This window comes from Thermobia domestica, chromosome 1, assembly GCF_964235325.1.
Source record: "Thermobia domestica chromosome 1, izTheDome1.hap1.1, whole genome shotgun sequence".
NCBI classification, from domain to species: domain Eukaryota; kingdom Metazoa; phylum Arthropoda; class Insecta; order Zygentoma; family Lepismatidae; genus Thermobia; species Thermobia domestica.
The window spans coordinates 288,091,442-288,112,294 of NC_137454.1; the positions used below are offsets into that span (position 1 = coordinate 288,091,442).

At 32.9% G+C, this 20,853-nt stretch overlaps 1 protein-coding gene across 3 annotated transcripts in view; it reads right to left on the minus strand.

The window, feature by feature from the left end:
• LOC145661242 (uncharacterized) overlaps positions 1–20,853 on the minus strand; it is a 729,570-nt gene that overhangs the window by 44,099 nt on the left and 664,618 nt on the right. For 2 of the 3 annotated variants that reach the window (XM_081726693.1, XM_081726692.1), the window contains exons 23-24: positions 19,438–19,598; positions 16,539–16,750 (exon numbers count right to left, since the gene is read on the minus strand). In XM_081726693.1, coding sequence (XP_081582819.1) covers positions 16,539–16,750; positions 19,438–19,598 — 373 coding nt within the window. Of the gene's footprint in view, positions 1–11,080; positions 16,751–19,437; positions 19,599–20,853 lie in introns of those variants that run through there. The other variant, XM_081726695.1, reaches the window with a different exon arrangement.

Below are 20,853 nucleotides of genomic sequence, written 5' to 3' on the forward strand. Positions count from 1 at the left end.
AAATGAAAGTGCTGTCTGTTGGATACGTCGACTGACAGCCCGAGAGACGAATCCCTTGTAACTACATCCGGGTACAATCATGATTCCATGGGGGTAAAACTCAATACAATCTTTGACAGAAGTGTCACGGTACGTAACTGCCCAAATGTTTTACGCATTGTGATAACAGTCTTTGATTTTGTCTTGCCATGCCAAGTGTCTTTCGTACTGTTTGCGGAAGTTTGTCGTATGTTCAGCAGTGTAGCATGGGAGGAGGTTGTGAACCCGGCCCTCATGTATGCACTGCAGGCCAAGTCGGCGATGAATGGTGTGGCTGACAGTGGACTCCACCATCTTTAATCTCTAGACCATGTCATGTTAGGGTGGTGGAGTCTCTTGACTGTCACATTATTACTATTAATGAATGCTGAAAACTAACGTAAAGAATGAAGGAAATAAAAATTAACAAACTGATACACCAACGAACGAATTAAAATAAAAGTCATTATTATGTATTTGGAAGGTCAGAATATTTAGGATGGAAATTTAGAACGGTATCAAATTCCATGCAACACTTTCTTCTTTTCTTTTATTTACCTTTCATGAAAAATAATCAATATTAATTTCTAGAAATTAAAGATTAAAGAATGAGTATTAAAGATGAATGAAAGATAGTATATTTATTTCTATTTTCACTTTGGCTTCGTAGTTCTTATTGGTCTTTCTCGAACTGAATAAAATGGAACTAGTTTTATGACATTTTCCCTCGAATTATAATAGACAGAACATATTGATCCAGATGATCTCTCCGATTTCCTACACTGCTGTTTGTTATGTAATGCGTACGTCATGAAATTATTTAGCTGTACTTGAACGCAATACTTTTAAACGTAAATTTTGTTCATATGTATTAAGATGTTGCTTCTACTTACAGATGGTGCATCATACAAGGTTTAAGCTAACAAATTTGAAGAACGTTACTCAAAAATAAAACTTATGACTTCACATAACTTAAAGCACACACCATAGATTCAGCCACCAAAGATTTAAGTCATATAGGATGTAACACATCACTTTCCAATGCTAAGTTTCAAGAAATTTAAATATACCCAACGTCTAATTTTACAATATTTAAGAGTTGCCTTTGATTAGAAACTTAACCGGAAGCTTCTCCTTAGCAGTATTAAAGACAAAGTAATCAATAGACTGATTCTGTTGAAGTGCTTACCAGAAACTACTTGGAATTTAAAAGCCAAACACACACATCCAAACTTACAAAGTATTTCTTTCTCCATGCCTGTCACACAGACATACAGCTTCGGCTAGTCACGATATTGACTTTTAAAACACACTACAAATCACAGCCGTCTCCTTTAGCCTAGCTAGCATAACTGTGGAACACAAAACTTAAAGATTTCATTTAATTACATTACAAATTACAAAACGTCACGCCTTACCCGAGTTGCATGTCGCAATGAATTATGTAACCCAACTCATTTGTTCGCAATTTTTTTTTCTTATTACACATCACCTCGATACATTGTGACCTAGTTATGTTGACAGAGAATAGTCGGAGAAACATCCCTCTCGTTTGTCAACTAAAACCAATGGACATGGACACCAAAATCAAATGACTAGTATTGGCAGCATTTTATCAAAATTAACGATCTCAATATTGGAGCCGGAAATTGTAATAGTGTTTATTACTTCCAGTTTTAGTAAAATAAGAACCGAGACTAAATATATTCTTCCATACCCTAAACCTATATCAAAAACTTACTTGTCGCTTCCTGTTACCATTTTACTTTACAGAAATCAGCATACAAAAACCGTGAGTGGTAATAAACTTATATCACTTCTAACTGCAAGAGAGTAATGAAGTCAGAGATGGGAACTATTCTTGCGGCACTGAAATACATATCAAAAACTGCTTCTCACTATATATTTCGGGTTTTTCACTACGGTGATCAGTGTTGAAACCGCAAGTCGTAGCTTTTCACTACATTCAGCGTGCGTAGATGCGCAAAGATTGAAAACTTATTCGTGGAATGTTGAATCCATATTTAAAAAAACATTTCTCGCTTTTCCTTACTTCCGGAATGTCTTCTTGGGACACGAAATTGATTCCAAGACACTGCTTTACGCTATCTTTTGCCGTTTTCACTCTCTAGTGATTAACATTGAAACTGAAAATGGTTATTTCTAGCACATCTTGTTTGAATAGAATGTTAAGAAAAGAAGTGGAACGCTGAATTGAATCCAAAAAATCGCTTCTAGCTATCTCTTATAGTTTTACTCAGATACCTATCGAAAGACAGAAAAACGAACGAATGGGTATAATCGTTCAATAAGACTTCTCATATTTCATTAGAATATAAAGAAAATGCATATATCAGTCAGATATATTCTTATTTTTTTTAAAAAAAATTTCGAATATCATAAGTATTCCAAAGACCGAACAAAGTATAGAAAGGTACACAGTATGAAAAATTTCATGAAAAATCAAAGAGTTTAAAATTTCACTATCAAAGAGTTTAGAAGAACGGTCTGCAAAAATCTAAAGTAGAAAAGCGTGTGGCTTACTTATTATCCTATTGTTACGTTTCGGCGATTTGCCCTCGTTATAAATGCAAAACGTGCCATTCCATCTATTTACTACTACTTTAACTAATATTTTGCATATTTAAATACGTTTTAGTATTATTCCTGATCTCCAAAAAATATTTGCAGAGCATGTGCTAGTTGCACACCTGCAAGTTGCGCAATGTTCGTAGGAACCTTCGCCATCGTATTTGTATCTGTTGGCAACAAAAGAGACATCAATTTGAACATTTACTCTTCTGATGTATTCATCGTAATGATCCTGTCCGAAGAAGGGAGCTAAAATAAATAAGTGAGTGGGCTGCACTGGGACACTATTTGATAAAACAGTAACCGTGGGACGTAAAACTCAAAGATTTTTTTGATAAAACAGTGTTTACCATCTTCTTTGACTGGCGACACACTTTACTCAACGCTCACGGGAATGAAGTAATAACTCTATGTAGTAATTAGCATTGTTGCTGTTACTGGAGACATTGACTTGCACACTCTGTCTCAAAATTAATTTTAACTAATTATTAAATGCTTCATGATTTTTAAATTCTAAAATTTTGCGTCTCACACTACGAGATTGTGGGACACACCGGTTACGAACCACTGTACTAAAGGATATGCCCTGTACAAGACTGACATGAATTGCAATTTAACGTGTATTAGGTCAGGGGGTTGACCAACTGCAGGAGAGAAGGGAACCAAAGAAACTTCCGAATATGCCTGGAATAAACACTGGTTAGGAAACGGATTCAGGTGTTCTAGTTTCTTCACACAACATTGAGCACCTCCTTGTATCATTTTTCCGTGCCCTTACTTGCATTCGAACAGCCTACTAAACTGTCAACGTTGTTTTTTCGTTTAGCATAGATCGCCTTACTAGTGTAGACTGCTCGTATGATTAGAAAAATCCCATCATTTTATATTACAAACCACCTATTTCCTCTCTTTCCATTTTTTCGTATCTTTATTCATAACGGAATTGACCTATAGCCCCCTGAATTTTGAGACGCTCTATATGTTGTAATTTCCTGGAAATTAGTCAGTAGAATATGTGTTCGTTTCTGAACGTTTGTCCATTAGAATGGCACAAAAATTTTGGCCCAGTCAGTACTATTGTAGCAATTAAAACTTCTCTCTACAAGCAAAATAGTTATTGAAACGAAGTCTGTGGATGATTGTGCACTGACAAATATTAAGTATGTATATAATGGGTTATTACAAATGATTCATCAAGTTTTTAAGTATCATAACTTCAAATATTTAATGCCATCCTATTTGTACTAATAACCAATCGAAAGAGCATACTTCAAAGTTTTGTTTATGTCATTGCAGATTCCGATATACTTCACAAAGTGGAGGGTTATAACATTTGTAAAATGGCGAATAATCAACAGAAAGCATTTGGTGTGGTGGAATATGTGAAGACAGAATCCGTCACCACCGTGCAGCATGCGTTCCGAAGACAGTACAACATACAACCACCAAGCCACCAAACCATTTTGCGATAGTATCGACAGTTTAAGGACACAGGCTGCCTCTGTAAAGTAAAAAGCTCCGGGCGACCACCTGTCTCGGAGAAAACAGTGGAGAGCTCGCGCGTATATGGGCTGAGCTTGACTACCGCATAGATGTGTAAGGTGAAACACGAGGAACGCACATAGAACATTTGTAATGATGTGTAAGAAACTTAAAAATGTGCTTTTTCAAATGATGTATCAGTTCTTATTTTGTATGTAATACTGTGTGAAATACATTCATACAAAACGCGATGAGACATTTGTAATAACCCTGTATACATAATGTGTGTGTGTATGTGTAATTTGCGGGTTAAGAAATGACGCAGAATATTCATTAAAGAGTAAGAATTAATTTATTAATTTATTACTCATTTTGAGGCATTCTATTCTAATATGGTAGTGAATGAACTGATATGGTGAACATTTGAGGCTGGATACTTGAAAGAAGATCTGGTAACAAGGAGCGAATGACTTAGCAGCAGACGTGTTACGGAAAGACTACCACGGAAGTCTTGAAATTTTGTGTTCGTCTGACGAAAGGCACCAAGGAAGTATACCAATTGTCATGTTGAAGTAATCTACCAAAAATACGTACTAATTGTTGCAATATGTTTATAGATGGTATAATATAGTATATAGATGGTATAATGGTCAGTAATAAGTATCGAATTTCGTTCGTTCAAGGAGTTTAATGAAAGTTGTGTCTCAACAACGAAGACACGCGTTCAGCATCCGAATCTCGCTGGTTCAACGATTTTAATGAAACCCGTGTCTCATTAACAAAGATAGGTGTTGCGGACGCCGGCCACAGCTATGAACGAGGTAATGCTCAAGACAACTGCCGCTATTATTCATGAGAATCACTGGATAACTATTAATTAACTAATATACATTTCCCAAGGCATTATATTCCCAAGAAAGAATAGCGATTCTTCATAGCATATACACAAGTGTTTATACAAGGTGAATCCCGCGGTTACTTACACCTGAGCAAATTAGGTACCGAAAGACATGCGTAAAATATTTCAGGAAATATTGAGTGTGTTGCTTACCCTTCACGAGTTCTTCTGATTTCACTTCGTGTCATCTATTTTTTCTGTTCTCGTCTAAAATTAGAACTAAGATGTGAATAAGCTATAACGGACGTAAAATACAGTTTCAAAGGCCATATTACATGACGGATTCCCGTTATTCTAAGATTGGCAGACTCCAGTAAGCCAAGAATATTCAGTCAAATGGGAGTTACTTTGTCTTCATGGGATCTGAAAGAATCAGATACGCCTGAAGGCTTACTAATATCTTCGTTGAGTAATGAATTCATTCTCATTCCTTACTGACCAACCCTCGCATTATTTAACCACGACCTCAATAAGCAGTGTGGTAAAATGAGAACCATTTATTGGAAAGTGCAGAAGAAGCCTGTCTTGTACAATGAGTTCCTGTCACTTGACACACCATAGCTGATGGTACTTTCCCTTCTACATCGTGGGCTTCTTGGTGCTTTTCATAAGCCAGAAGTACAGCAGAAAGAAATGGTTGTTTGAATGGTTTCTCAACCTATTTCATATCACGACCACCCTTTTATCACATCCTCTTGCCAGTGACCCCCATAAATAATTTCCGGTTAGAAATAAGCTTCTTTATTATTAGTGCTTATCGCTTACAGTTCTATACGTGTGTAGGACTCATTTTGAATTGTATTTTAATATATAATGTCTGTTGTATTTATATTTTTCTTGTATGTCAATACATAGTATTTAACTCGCTTCATTTCACTTTTATTCAATTTTTTCTTTTTTTTAATGTTACAATTTTGATTGATGTTCTTTGCTATATTTAACAATAAGAATACGCATAAAGATATATCTATTAAAATAATCTTGAATAGTATTTTTTCCTCTGCTAGAGCCTAATTTCATTTATCTTTTTTCATCTCCTTGTGACCCTTTAAGGGTCCCTACTCCCAGGTTGACAAACCCTGTTCTACAGCATACAAGAGAAATCACCCGGGATGAGTGTGACAAAACTAAAGTTATTGCAAACAGAAACAGCCAGATCCTTCATTTCAAGGAGGCAAGAAAATAAAATTAATATTTTCATAAACAATGTAAGGAAAAGATACTTAAATGAAAAAAAAAAAATCTGTCATTAAATGACAGAATTCTTACACTCAGTACCCAGACAGTATGTTCTCGCGTTGATTTACTATTTAACTAATCTTCTCCAAGTTATAGATAGCACGCATAGATCTAATGGAAGCATATAAGAGCGTACTAATTAGCACATGTGCAGAGTTTTGGCAGTGAAATAGAAGAAGAAATTATATGATAGATCAAACAAATCTACGAATAAATACTACCAGTGCAGAATGTGGACAAACCAAGAGAAAAAGAGAATAGTTCAATTGAAGTGTAGCCTGAAACAATGCAGCGTACTATCCTGTATATTATTCAACCTCGTTATCAAGACACTACTTAGAATAGTCAAGAAAGAAAAGAAAGTTAGAAAGATGTTCGTATTTATGAAAGACGTAGTGATCTCAGAAGAGATCACATAAAAATAACTGAATTCTTGGAACAAAAGAACAGCAAAATATGGCTTCCACATAAGACAAAGTACAATGAACCTCTAAACATTTCAGGAAATGAACACTAAGACGAAGATAACAAGAAGGAAAGTAATTTAAGATAGTAAGAACTTCTAAATTCAAAAGTGACTGCAGATGACAGAATGGGAGAATAAATTCTAGGCACTACAGCAACGAGATGATTTTTACCACACGTGAAAGATCCAATATCTAGGAAAACTAAACTGTTACGTATTTCATAGCCATAATAGACTACGTTATACAATGATGAAAAGAGAGGATCCATGAAAAAGAGATGAAATAAGAATATTCTCGGAAGGAAAGATCTAATAAGAAATGAAATCATCAGAAATACGGTCAATCAGAAGAATATTCCACAAAGGATAAAAGGATCTCAGTTACGCTGGTATGGACATATAGACATGCAATGTAATGATAATTTCCTCCGCATGTATACTAAAATGTCACACTAAGTCAAAGAAAACTTTTGAAAAAACTTTGAGTATTGTGCATACACAAATACGTATTCTCCACATTAGTCTCAGTAAAATGAAAAACAGTCACAAATATACTGATATGAAATTATATATCTTATTACCACTTAGGTTTAGAAAAATAGTGGAGTTGCTATAAGGAAGGAAGGTACTATAAGAAATAGTCAAGTAGTGAATACGTGTAAATAATATTGCGGAATAAGAAGAAATATCATAGTGTAAAAGTGATCGACTAAGTGCATTTGCTATGTTAAGAATGCTATATGTAAATTATATTATAAAATTATTATTAGTATGCATATATTAAGTTGAAATTACAACTTTTCATTGCTTAAGATGACAAATAATATTCTCGCAGAAGTATTTTAAACCAAAATAAGATATTCAAAAGCACATTCCAATTAACTTTGTTATGCAATGCACACATTTCTATTTATCTATTCTATTATAAAATGAATTGTGGGATTAGATTTAAAATTAACTAAACTTTCTGACTGTAATATCCTATCAATTACTTTATATGTTAATAAATCTTTTAAATAATGAGAGCAGGAAATTAACTCAACTTCTTATCATCTAATAATACTATTGACGAAGACCCAGTGTCTCTGTGTGATGCGTATCCTTTGGTTCAATTGGCAGGGAAACAGATATTAGTCCTGATCCAGCATTTTATTTCATTTGAGGAGTGCTTGAACTAAGAAAAGGAAACTTCGGTTTCGGAAACCAATGAGCGCCCCGTTGGTATGCTAAGTATACTACCAGCTCCAGTATTTTATTAGGATCACGCAGTGAGACTTACAAGACTGTGTTGTTAGTACGTCTGTCCGTCTTCCGTTACTCCATACAATAAGTCTTTGAATGATGGTGATTTTTTAAAGCCTTTTTTTTTTTTTTTTTTTTTTGCAACAGATAGCAAGAACAATCATCTCGGGCGAGTTCGTTAATGAAGTCAATCTGTTAACATCATATTAAGTAACAGTGGTCTTTACTATCTTAGACTATCATATTCCATACATGTAAGCGAAATTTTGAATTATTCTGCTTTCTGCAATTGATAGCTAGAGCGATTATTCTGTCCGAGTTCGTTAACGGAATCAATCCGTTAACGTCTTAATAGATAATGGTGATTATCTATATTCCATGCATATAAGTTCCGCGTGATCCTATTTACTGTCTTTACCAGAGAGTATTTTAATTTAAGCTATACTGAAATTTTGTGACCATTTGTTAATTATGATTATATTAATTTAGAATGATGGAATTTTTTGTTTGTGAAAGACTGTGAAGTAGACTGCAGTTTGTTTTATTTACAGTTCATTGCCCCTTTTCAGTAGCGTGTCTATATGAGATATGAGCCTGGAATTTTATGCAGAATACGAACCATACATACGTCTACTGAATATTTAACTCCAACTACTTGGAAGTTTCGTGTAATGTGCTTTGTTGTCAATATGAAGACGGAATTAGTATGTAGACGAAATGAACTGAGGTAGGAACTAGTTTGCACAGAACGTTACTGTTCTAAGTTCACTAATGAATGGAAGATTTGTAAGTGTTCACGAGGAATTACCCTTCGACATAGAAATGTAGAAGGATGACGGGAACCATAGGCAGCGCTGTAGAGACGCTCGATCATATAGAGGATTTATATCTACATAAGTTACTGCTAACTACAAACCAATATCCACTGTATTGTGCCATAACGAAATATCATTGAACATGACATGAATGATTATAATAGCCGCAAATCTATCATAACTAGTGTCACCATATTAAAGTCTAATAGTAGGAGGTAACGTAGTTCAGTAGTAAAAGACTCACTACTGGTGTGAGGGCTATCTGATTCGATTCCAGGCCATATGAGTTTGTGGTGAGACTTATTGATCAAGAGCTTCTGTAATGATACTACTGTTTATATTGATAACTTACACGCCACAATGTATCATATATTTTGTACCTACTGCATGGTTAATATTAGTACTTGATTTTCCATTACAATTCACCCTTTAGAAGATAAAAAGAACTTACAAAATTCACAGAAGATATCCAATTTTCTGTCAAATACATGACTGGAACTGAGGATAACAGTGAACCTCAAAACCCTAGAAGTTTCAGTTTCTCTGTTTCTCATTAAAAAGTAAGTATATTTGTCCCAAGTAAGTAAAATTATAATGCATGTTTTCTTTGTAAACTTGCTCGGTATAGTTGATGATTTTGTCCTTTTATCTTAATTTTCAAAGTTAGGTTACTCATGAAAAAGGACGATTTTGAACTATGCACTGTAAACTTTGATACAAGTAGACATTTGAATACCATTGCTGATCAGATTATTTGCGAATCACGCAATGGTCTAAGCAGCATCCACCGTTTGTTTTTAGTCAATTTCATTCTCAGTCCAGTGACGAATTTATTGATTATCACTCCTGTATTATGTCATCTAACAAACCGGCGTTATTCCAAGATATAATAAAAATTGTCTATCTAGATAGTGTCTACCGTGGGCAGATGTTTCATTTTCAATGCAATACAAAGGAATTCACATTTAAATTAATGTCAGAAGCTACAATACATACATACATAAAAAACTGATAATACTGTTATTGTGAAGACATAGAGAAATTTCCTGAAATGGTTTGTATGATTCATTTCTTCATGTGATTTATGCGAAGAAAAATCAAATTTCAAAACACTAAGCTAGTTGCTAAATACACTAAAGTTGTTAACAACATTACAGAATCTTCTAACTCAAATACTACAGACTTTTGTTTCTAAAAATTATCATTTTTTAATATTTTTATTTTGGTCTAATGTAGTAATTTATTGAGTATTAATAATAAATCGGGTGATATTGCCGGCTATATTAAAGTGTTCTGTATTTGCATTTCCCATCATGATCATATGCTACAAGGATGAGTTATGGCATAAGAATCCCTAACAATAGTTTTTCAATTTGAATAAATATTTTTATATTTTTAAGATTTTTTTTTATCAATTGTTAATTTTACGGACTTCACATTCCCAAATTCAAATAACAATAAATTGAATAATTCATCTACAATTATATGAGAAAACTTTATCGTTTTACATTGTTTTCATATTATATGTGCCGTAAAGTACGATGTAATGAACCATCAATAATAAAATTTAAAATATATACAATGCAGGTGCCATTTTATATAAATGAATATTGAGCACATCATTATCGAGTGTTTCTACTCAGAAGCTAATACTTCCTTGATTATAAAACAGAAGTTCCCGTTTGCAACGTAAATATTCAACTCAAATTAATTGGGAAAGTTTATTTCATGTGCTCAGAAGTTAATAATTATTAACGTCAGTTGATACAATCTAGTTGCGTCAATAATAAGTTTTAAAATATAGGACAACAGCAGTGCCTCTGCAGTTTCGGTACTAACACTAGCTAAGAGAACACTTAAGCGTTCTCTTATACGAAACAAAAATTATGTATTTTTAAATATGTTTTGAAAAGGAGACTTTGTAAAAGGAAAATGACTCTCCACGTACTTTCAAATTAAACAGTGCTCACCTTCTCCATCACCATCACTTGCTACTTTGTATCTAAGACTGACACTAAGAATGCTTCAGGTTTTCAGGAAAGGGAAACAGGGAAGAGAAAATAAAATGTAAGGCAATCAATGCCAACAGCACAAAAGCAGGGCTCGAAATAGCATAAACTGCAAAGCCAAAGCCAAAAAAGCTATATATAACTATTTTGAGCAATCCTTAAAGCCCAATAAAGTTAGTTAAACAAAGGTAATGAAAATGTTAGTTTTAATGAAGAGAAGAATAAAATACTATGTGGTTTGAGTGCCATATTTCGAACCTTGCTTTAATCACATGGTTAAGGGTTCAAGTTTGTAAAATTGTTAATAATTGAACTCAGATTTTCAAGTTTAACTAAATTTATTGGGCACTCAGACGAAATTTACATTTGTTAGTAATAAAATAGGTGCAATTGCAAGAACAGTGGTAATGCATAGCAGATTACACTTCTGTGAGTTTAAATAGAAGAAAATCAGTATTATAATCCTTCACCAATATTTTATACATGCAAAAATCCTTTAGCCAGGTAGTATAGTAGCACAGAAAACAAAGTTAAGTTGCAAGAAGTTTCTTTGCTACAGAATAACTTTTAAGAAAATTACAAAATGTCAGATGTTATAATTTCTTTTAAAACACTGTACATGGTTACACTAATTTTCAGTTTGATATTACTCGAAAGCTGATTGTTTCAAAGGTCAAATATAAAAATAGAATCTTAATTTCAACACTTGGCTACCGTTTTCCATGCAGATCTACTATATTGAAAGAAATTATTATGTACTGTAGCTGCTGAGGTTAGTTGCATGCATTTCAAACATTACATTTGATAATCAGCAGGAATATACACTGTTGGGGTTACAGGTTTCTTTTGAATAGGACATCTACATGGTTGTTTCTCGATACACACGCATACACACACACACACACCTACATACACTCATATACACTATTGCACACCACATATAACATTACAAGTCCACTACGTATGTGTCTATAAGAAGCATTACCACCACAACTACAAATACAGCTACAACACGTCACCTTACCTGCATGCAAAGAAAGCATACTATCTTGGTTCTTTGCGGAGAAACACAAAATATATTTCACATCTGTTCTACGGTCATTTAAAAGCATTTTTTGTAGGTTCGCATGCTGAATTAATTCGAAGACACCAATTAGTACTATTCGAATTATTTCCAGCAGAAAAATGATGTGTAATTATTGAAAATAAAACAGTAAATAAATTTAAAACGTGGCTTATTCGACAAGATAACTTGAATAATGCGCCTTCAAGAAGTGTAGACACATCGAAAATTATTACAGAAATGTTTCTACTGTGAGCCAAAATGTAGTAAATTACATTTTGAACTTTAAATTTAACTACTCTCTTAACTAAGAACGTTAGGAGATTTTTCACTTCGACTACTAGCCTACCGAAGCACGTAAATCATTACTTGTGCCTACAACTGCATTTAATTATCTTTGTATTTTTCTGGTAATATTCATTTTTATCTCTGTAATAAATTACATTTTTGCCTAACATTAATTTCATATGCTCTCGATTGTGTTCAATTGTCTTACAAAGGTAATGCTATTCTTTCATCTCTCCAAAAATGGATCTGACTAATTTTCTCTTTATATAAATTGTCACCAAGCTGTAATGCGAATGTTAAATTTTATGGCAGGAATATTGCCGCTTGATCTGTAATCTTTGTATTTGGAAGTTGACATAGAATTCCTATTATAGTCCGCAGAATATGAAATAGTTTTTCTAATTTCCACTTATGCTATCATTAGGAAAGTAATCATCATCATGAATCCTTACAGTTACAGATCAAGAGAATTTAATTTTTTTTCAGATTATATAATATATATTCTTTGATTACAAATATCTGTCTCCCGAAATATCATGCTAGTTTTTTTTTTTTTTTTTTTTTTTGTAATAAACTAAATATACAAAGAAAAAAAATTACATTTAACGTAATTTATATGAAACGAATATCATTCAAAGTTATTTTTCTTTATTTTTCTAATATTTTTATATTGTTTCTTGCAGAGACTATACAACTATAAATTGAGAGATGTCTTTTATAGTTATTGCTACTCGGCATTTTGAAATTTAATCAAGAAGTCAAATAATAATTTAAAAAAAATCTTAATATGCAATTTTGAAATGAAGTATAAACGTCTTTGATAGTTCCGTTTATTAGTCTTTACATAAAATCAACTCGAAGTCTAAGAGTAATTAATTTTAGCTATCCTTATTTGCATAATATGTAGCAGAACTATTTCCGATATCACAAAGAACTTTTGTCTTCCCCTGAACGCCGAATATTGTCTCAACTTCCTATTTACATTTTTTTCTTTCTTTTTAATTCACATGAATTCTGATCTACACTCTCACATTCAAAACAAGTCACCTAAAGGGAATATTTAGTTATTTCTGAAGGCACTTAAGAACCTAATTTCAATAATAAGTGTTACATTCATCATTCAATGTACACTGTAATCCTATTTAGATCGAAAATATATTTATCGTTTATCGCAAAATTGATATATTTGAGATATTATTTTCATATATTACTTCGATTCTATTTCTTTAAGAAAGTGGTAAGAAGACAAAAGTTTTGAGCAACTAATTAAAAGACAAAAAGGTTTGGTATTATTTTATGTATTTTTGTGGGATGAAAATCATTTCTATAAACTGATCTCAAACATAAAGTTTATGTGAAAAGTTTTAAGTAAACAAAAATAATGAAAACCGCTTACATAACAAGTAATTTATATCCATATCATGAACAAGAACACGTAATTATTCTATCTTAGTTTATTATGGAGATTTTCAAGATTTAACGTAAAGATGAAACTTTTCATAACAATTCACTCGTGTTACCATCTTGAAGTCAGAATTAAGAATTCACATTAAGACGCTTATAAATTAACTAAGTCCATTGGATCCGAGATTAATATCAACATTTTTTCTTTCTATCTACCAAAGAATTAGTTCACTCCTCTTCACGAAATATCTATTGGTATTTTAATGAAAATTAATTTAGAGACAGATTCTGTCTGGTCTTTGTTTTTATTTATCTTTTCTAACGAAAAGTCTCAGAAAAATGATGTTTTATGGCAATTGTTACAATAATCATGCAAAGATCCAAGATACATATATATATATATTATGATATGCGAAAGAAGAAGCACGATCACTGCACTACGCACACAAAGTGGAACAAAGAATCGACAGCCGCGAAAGACATGCACAAAGGTTAATATTATTTTTATTTTGTTAATCTGAAGGTCATTTTTCACAAATTACCATTTTTTTCTTTTTTGTTTTATTCTTGAATTATTTAACTGTTACATCTACTTCTAAGATAAACACGAAGGGTTAAAAATTTTAAATTATAGGCACCAGTGTGTATATATATTTATATATAATGATATAATATACAAACTAGCAAGTTAGAACTAAGTAATAAATATATCTAAATGACTTGTTTAATACTGAATATTTAACGCTTTGGAAATTGTTACTTAAATTGAAAAAAATATGGATGCAATGGAATCAAATTAGAATCTGGGTATTTCCACACTTTAACAAAACCACAGCCCGAGATGAGATCCATATATGACAATAAAATAAACAAATACAAAATCGATTGAGAGATAAAACTATGATGGTTATCTTACTTATATTTTTACAAAGAAAGGCCTTAATCTTAAAATTAGCTATTTTATATGAAACACTACGAGATATCTTAATATTAAAGACGGAGCGTCTACATTGTCGTTTTATACTAATTCTAGGAAAGCAATACAGGGAACATTGTTTAAAGCTTTTGTACTTCACTTTCAGAGTAAAGCAGCAGTCAATTATCAAATACTGCACAATTGAGTATGCCATGAGTCAATTATTTATTATAAAATAATTAAACCAGAATATGATACATACTATATTAATAAATAAAACTTTCAATTGTTTTTCACATTAAAACAAAAAATGCTATATGTAACACGTGCGCGTAAATAATTTTATGTCTTTTTTTTTTGTACCTAGTGGCTGCTATTCTATTTTGTACTTAGCATTGCAAACATGGCTAATCGGTATTTCCAAATGAGGAAATATGTCCAGCTTGCAAGAAATTATCATTACTAAAATATAACCAATAATGAGAGAATTTCTACATAGCAAAAGCTCGCTTCTAAGACAGGTCGCAATTACGCTATACAGAAAAAAATAAGTATGAAAACCCTGTACATTAGAATCTAATTAAATGTACTTCAGATGAGCCAATAATTCTGAAGAAAATAATGGGATACAACAACACTGATTTTCTTGTCTCGATTTACAAATACAGCGAAATCAAGTGCTGGCAGTGCAAAAGTGTTTACATGCTCACAGCCGTCTTGTAGTCAGTGTACGATAATACAGCAGGAGCAACAAGAATACCAACAGCAATAACAGTAATAGTGCATTTACATCCAATTGTGCTTATCGGTGCGAAATATTAATGAAACGTGTGTTCACAAGATAAAGTAACAAGTCACTACATTATGTAACAGTTTAATCTAAAGTTTTACACAAACCTAAGCTGCAAGAACAAATGATCAAGTGTAAAGGTGTTCCACTACAATATTAATCAATTAAATTACTTTTTTAAGATAGGAGTCTAATTTTCATATCATTCCTTTGATATATAAATTGAAGAAAACTATAGTAATAATATTGACTTACTACTTCATAATAATAAATTTACACTTTAATATTAAAATGTTTAAACTATTAAATTAAAATTTTATTAAATTAGAAAAATAGTTTGAATTATGTATATCTCGCATCATACTCATTTATAAGTTGTATCTGTATAAACTATCATTTTATCTCATTAAATTTTCAAAATTTCCTACTAGAGTATTACATTTTATTAAAATGACAAACTTTCCGAAAATAAATTGCTGTATTAAAAAAAAGTCACTCGAAATAATTAAGTTATGCATAGATACTTAATAAAAAATAATAGTGATAAAAAACATTTTCCATTTGATAGAATGAAACTACAATTGTGATGAAAATGCACTCTTGTTGTTGATATCAGTTTCTCGATTTGGCTAATGTTTATAAATATGGACGTAAGAAGTCTTATCCCTGAATTTTAGCAATTTCTTACGATGTGGTAGATCCCGTAACAGATCGTATGAATTATTCTGTAATGTCGTATCAGCTTGTATATTTGATAGTATTGGCTCAGCCAAAGTAATCACCATTCTTACTTCTTTCGCTTTTTGTCTTCCCTCTATAACAACAACAATAATAAAGCACATTAATATGCGTTACATTTCTGCGATCTACAGATATCAACAATATAAATATCTATAGTTATAAGCCAGAAGATATTTTTTCATTTAATTGTTAAACAAAGCCACTAGCCTTGATTCATTGTACTATGCCCAAAAAAATATCTCTAAAAATGTTTTACTACATAAAATAATACTTCTTTCCATCCAGAAAAGATATCTGGACAATAAATATGTAAGACACCTGGATGACAGTGGCAAACAGAGGATAAGTGATTTAATTTGTACTCTATTATCCTGATATTTTACAATTCAAATCACTGTCCTACAAGTATTTACATTACACCGAATATATGTACTTTCTTTTGTGTTTGTGTATCTGTGTGTACTGAATGTGAAAAATCACCAAATCAGTGAAAACCGCTTCTTTTTTGGTATATGGTTGACCGTAATCTTTTTCAAAGGGCCATTATGACCTTTTCGGGGTTTAAAAAGATTTACCTGGAGACCAACTTTAATCTTCTTCGTCAGAGCTCCTTGAGGGAACACAGCCTGGACTTGAGGAACAACGGTGGAAGACACCATACCTCCTTCAGGACCAATTGCATGCACTTCCTGGCGGATACGCGACACAATTGCGAAGTACTGAGGGAAGTCGTTTGTGAGTATTCTTGTGATCCTGTTTGTATTCAGATCTTCCAATTGATTGAGTTCTGTAAGAGAAGAAAAGAGCGATGAATAAAAATACGTAAAACGCTTTTTTTTTTTTAAACACTAATAACATACAGAAAGAAAATTGTTTAAAATCAGTTGAAACCACCATCTTAACATAGGACGCATTATAAAATACAACTAGTAGAATAGATATAAAATTAACTGAGGTACTCTATCAAACTTAGATCTTTATCGTATGTAAGAGAAAGAGAAAGAAAAGAACTAGAAAAACGAAAATATGGCAAAATAAATGTCAGTCAATCAGGATGAAGTTCAATATGTATCTATTAAGCTAATAAAGGTGTATTACAGAACATACAAGTTATTAGGACAAAGAAAAATAATAGTCTAGTCCAAAATGAAACTGAAATAGAAATTGCACAATTTGAAGGAAGAGTTAGGATTTAGGCAAGGGCGCCGATTTCTCTGTAAATTTGGGGGGGGGGGGGTGAATCAGATGCCGAAGATATATATATGCAGATTTTAAGACAAATTGCACTCAAATTATGCCAAATATTTTAGATTCATAAATACAGTAGGGAGGCCCACATGAGCTTTGGGGTGGGGGTGGGGGGCTCGGCATCCCAGGATCGCGCCCTTGGATTTAGAATTTAGATTTCTGAGCTTTCGGCATCTAAGGCCATATTAGCCTGTCACGTATGAGAGATGATGTCCTTCGACGATCACAATATCTGGGGAAAGGAAAGAAAGAGTTGTTGTTTATTTAAAAATTATGTGAGAAAATTAAAGAAAAATGTAACCTTCTGTAATGCATATATTCTCTACTGTGATATAACTACTCAGTAGCTACGGTTTACCTCTTCCATTGAAAAAAAAAATTTCAGCAAACCCAATTGAATCCTATTTTTCTGTTGCGCGTGGTGATTAATGCTGAGCATAAATACTATGGAGATAATGCAGTTGAAAAATTCGTGCAGCCATACATATTTCCCATCGCTCAGCTAAAGATTGTATCCCATGACGAAGAAGACTGAAATATGTGATCCGGAGAAAGACCCAATCGTACATTGCATCACTCGGTCATCAAGAAGTTCTTCCATGCCAAGAAGTGATCGAGATGCCGGAAGAGGTCGATGAGAGGCACGTCAGAATACGATAGGTAAGGAAGAGTTTTATACTGCAACACATGAAAAGTCTGGACCGTCCTTTGAGCGGCATGTGAGATTTCAACATGAAATTACCATGCCTGTTGGATGTTTGCGATACATTTCTGGTGCACTTCACGGAGTTCAGCACTGTAACAATCCGCAGCGATAGTTTCACCTCAATAGTGAAAAGATAATAAACAAACGAACGTACTCCTGACTGTTTACGATTGTCGTCAGACGTGACAAGTGATGCAGAAACCATTACCGTTATTCCATATACTCAAAGAACTGCATATCTGCAGACAGTGATTCTTGTTAGCCAATGTCAATTCATGTGGTGCCCATGAGTCCAACATTTCCACCTTACCAATTGGGTGGAGCAGTCAACTGACAATGGTACGGTGTATGCCTAACTCACTTGCATTAAAAACAAAACACTTCGAGGTTCCGTTTCTCCAATGTTTCCTACGAGCTCATTAGAATATGCTGTTAGTCGGTAGCTGCCGGGTTAAGTTTTCAATAATATCATCAGAAACGAAATTTATAAACCAAATGCGTACGGCGCATTCATTCAATATTCCTGGTTCAAATGCACTGTTGCTGTTTTTCACAATTAGATGTGGATAATTTCCCAGTTTGAACCCGTAAAGGAAAATGACTTGCAATCGTGTGTTCTCCATTACACACTTTCACACGACCATGTTCAACACCACACGTTCTCCTGATTGACTGGGCACGCAGCTTGTTTCCTGAACATGTACAGAATTTGTAAGGTCGTACGTGTGACACTGGTCCATATATTAATTGAGTTACAGAGCGAGATTTCCCACCAGGCGCAAACGGACGTTTCAATCATACCAACCCATTATATTCACAAAGTTAACCCCAAAAACCCTTCTTTTTCTTGCAAGCTATGTCTACAAACAAGCATATCGTACGCACTTAAAAAGCAAATTCTCATTTACTGGAGAGGTAACTAGAAATTTCAAATCACTGTAATTCTTAACAATAATTTTGTCATTAGCATTCGTATGAACGTAACTATTATATATATTATTACTATTTTATTATTTTCGAATAGCTTAAGAGATATTAGACATTATTATTATTATTATTATTATTATTATTATTATTATTATTATTATTATTATTATTATTATTATTATTATTATTATTATTATTATTATTATTATAGTTTGTCGTGAACTAATATAGTATTCGTCGTCGATTCCGTGTATATTTGTAGTGAACAAATATATATATGAACAATTTGTGTAACTTTCTGACCGATTTTGATTATGGTTTAGTATGAAGAATTTCCACTATTCACTACAATGATAAAAGTATCCTGCATGTTTTGAATGAATACTAAAGAAATACTAGCTTCTCAATATCTGAAGCAGTCACACGAAAAATAGTGAAATTACTATTGTTATTTCTTTTCAAAGTAATACTAGATACATATACAAGTATAATCCACAATAATCCGTATGAATTGATAGAAGCTTCTAGCCTTTCCCAAGAAATGCAAAAAATGCAAATAAAACGAGAAATTATAAGAAAATAGCATTACAAACCTTCTCCATCAAAGCTCTCATTAAGCACCTCCTGAATGGCTTCTTCGCTTGCTTCTAAAGTATGTTCTCTCCATGTTTCACCATTGTCAGAACGCAGGATCACAATTTCTCGTTCCTTACCGCGAAGTGAACCAAAATGTGGCACTTCAATGATCACAGGCCTATGTAAAATAAAAATAAAAGTATTTTTAATTATTTATGGAGTACATGGAATACGATATAATATAACGAATTACTCACCTACTTGAGTTCCTATGTCAACTGTTAAATTTAATATTTCTACACAGATTACCCCTCTTTAGGGACAAACAAAGGGTTAAGTTACATTATACAATAAGCATTTCACATGTTTAGTTGTATGAATACAGTGGAACTTATAAGAATGATTACCAAATTATATCAATACTAACTAACTGACTCTATGGCCTATGAAACCCGAAGGTTCAATACCGCGTTCATAAAAGCTCTCTACTGACTTCTATCCTTAGCCAACTGGATCCAGTTTCTACTTTGTATTCCTATTTCTGCGAGATTCATCTTAATATTGTCCTCCCATCTGCACGTAGGTCTTTCTATTGGTCGTTTTTCGATTGGTCTTCCAGTTAAGACTTTGAAAGCGTTCCTACTTTATTTCATCCTGCCCACCTGAGCCTCCTAGATTTATGATCCTAACAATGTTTGGTAAACTGTATAAATTATGTAGTTCCTTGTTATGAAGTTTCCACTACTCCACATTCCCGTTCCTCCTGGGTCCGAATATTCGTCTCATGATCTTGTTCTCAAATACTTTCAGTCTACGTTCTTCCCCTCAGGGTAATCAACCATGTTTTGCAACCACACAGAACAACAGGCATGATTATCGTTTTATATATTTTAAGCTAGAAATTCCTCGACAGAATTCGCGACGACAAGAGACTTTGAACTGAATAATAACACGAACCCTCTGCTTTTAGTCGACATTCAATTTCTTCGTGAATATGGTTTTTGTCTGTTAATATTGATCCTAGATATTTGAAAGTATCCACTTTATCAAAAGTATTATTTGATATTTTAACGCATCCACACAATTTGCCGTACTACGACCCCGACGAACTTCCATGTATTTAGTTTTATTATATCACTACTTAGTGGTAAAATTGCAACTTGCAGAAAAGATGGAGGAAGATGGAGGCAATACTTTCATTCTATATAAAACAAATATGAATGAATGTACATTTAATTTAGTGCACTAAATACCAGACTAATACCGTGTTTGAAAATTTCGAATCTTTGTTCTTGTCGTTCGCCGGACACCTACCCTATCTACCCTACGTACTTTGTGATAATAATAATCACCTTGCTTACTGTATTATTATTATTATTTCATAAGTTTCTTCGCCGCACTGTCTTTTTTTTTTTCTATTTCCTCATCCCAGC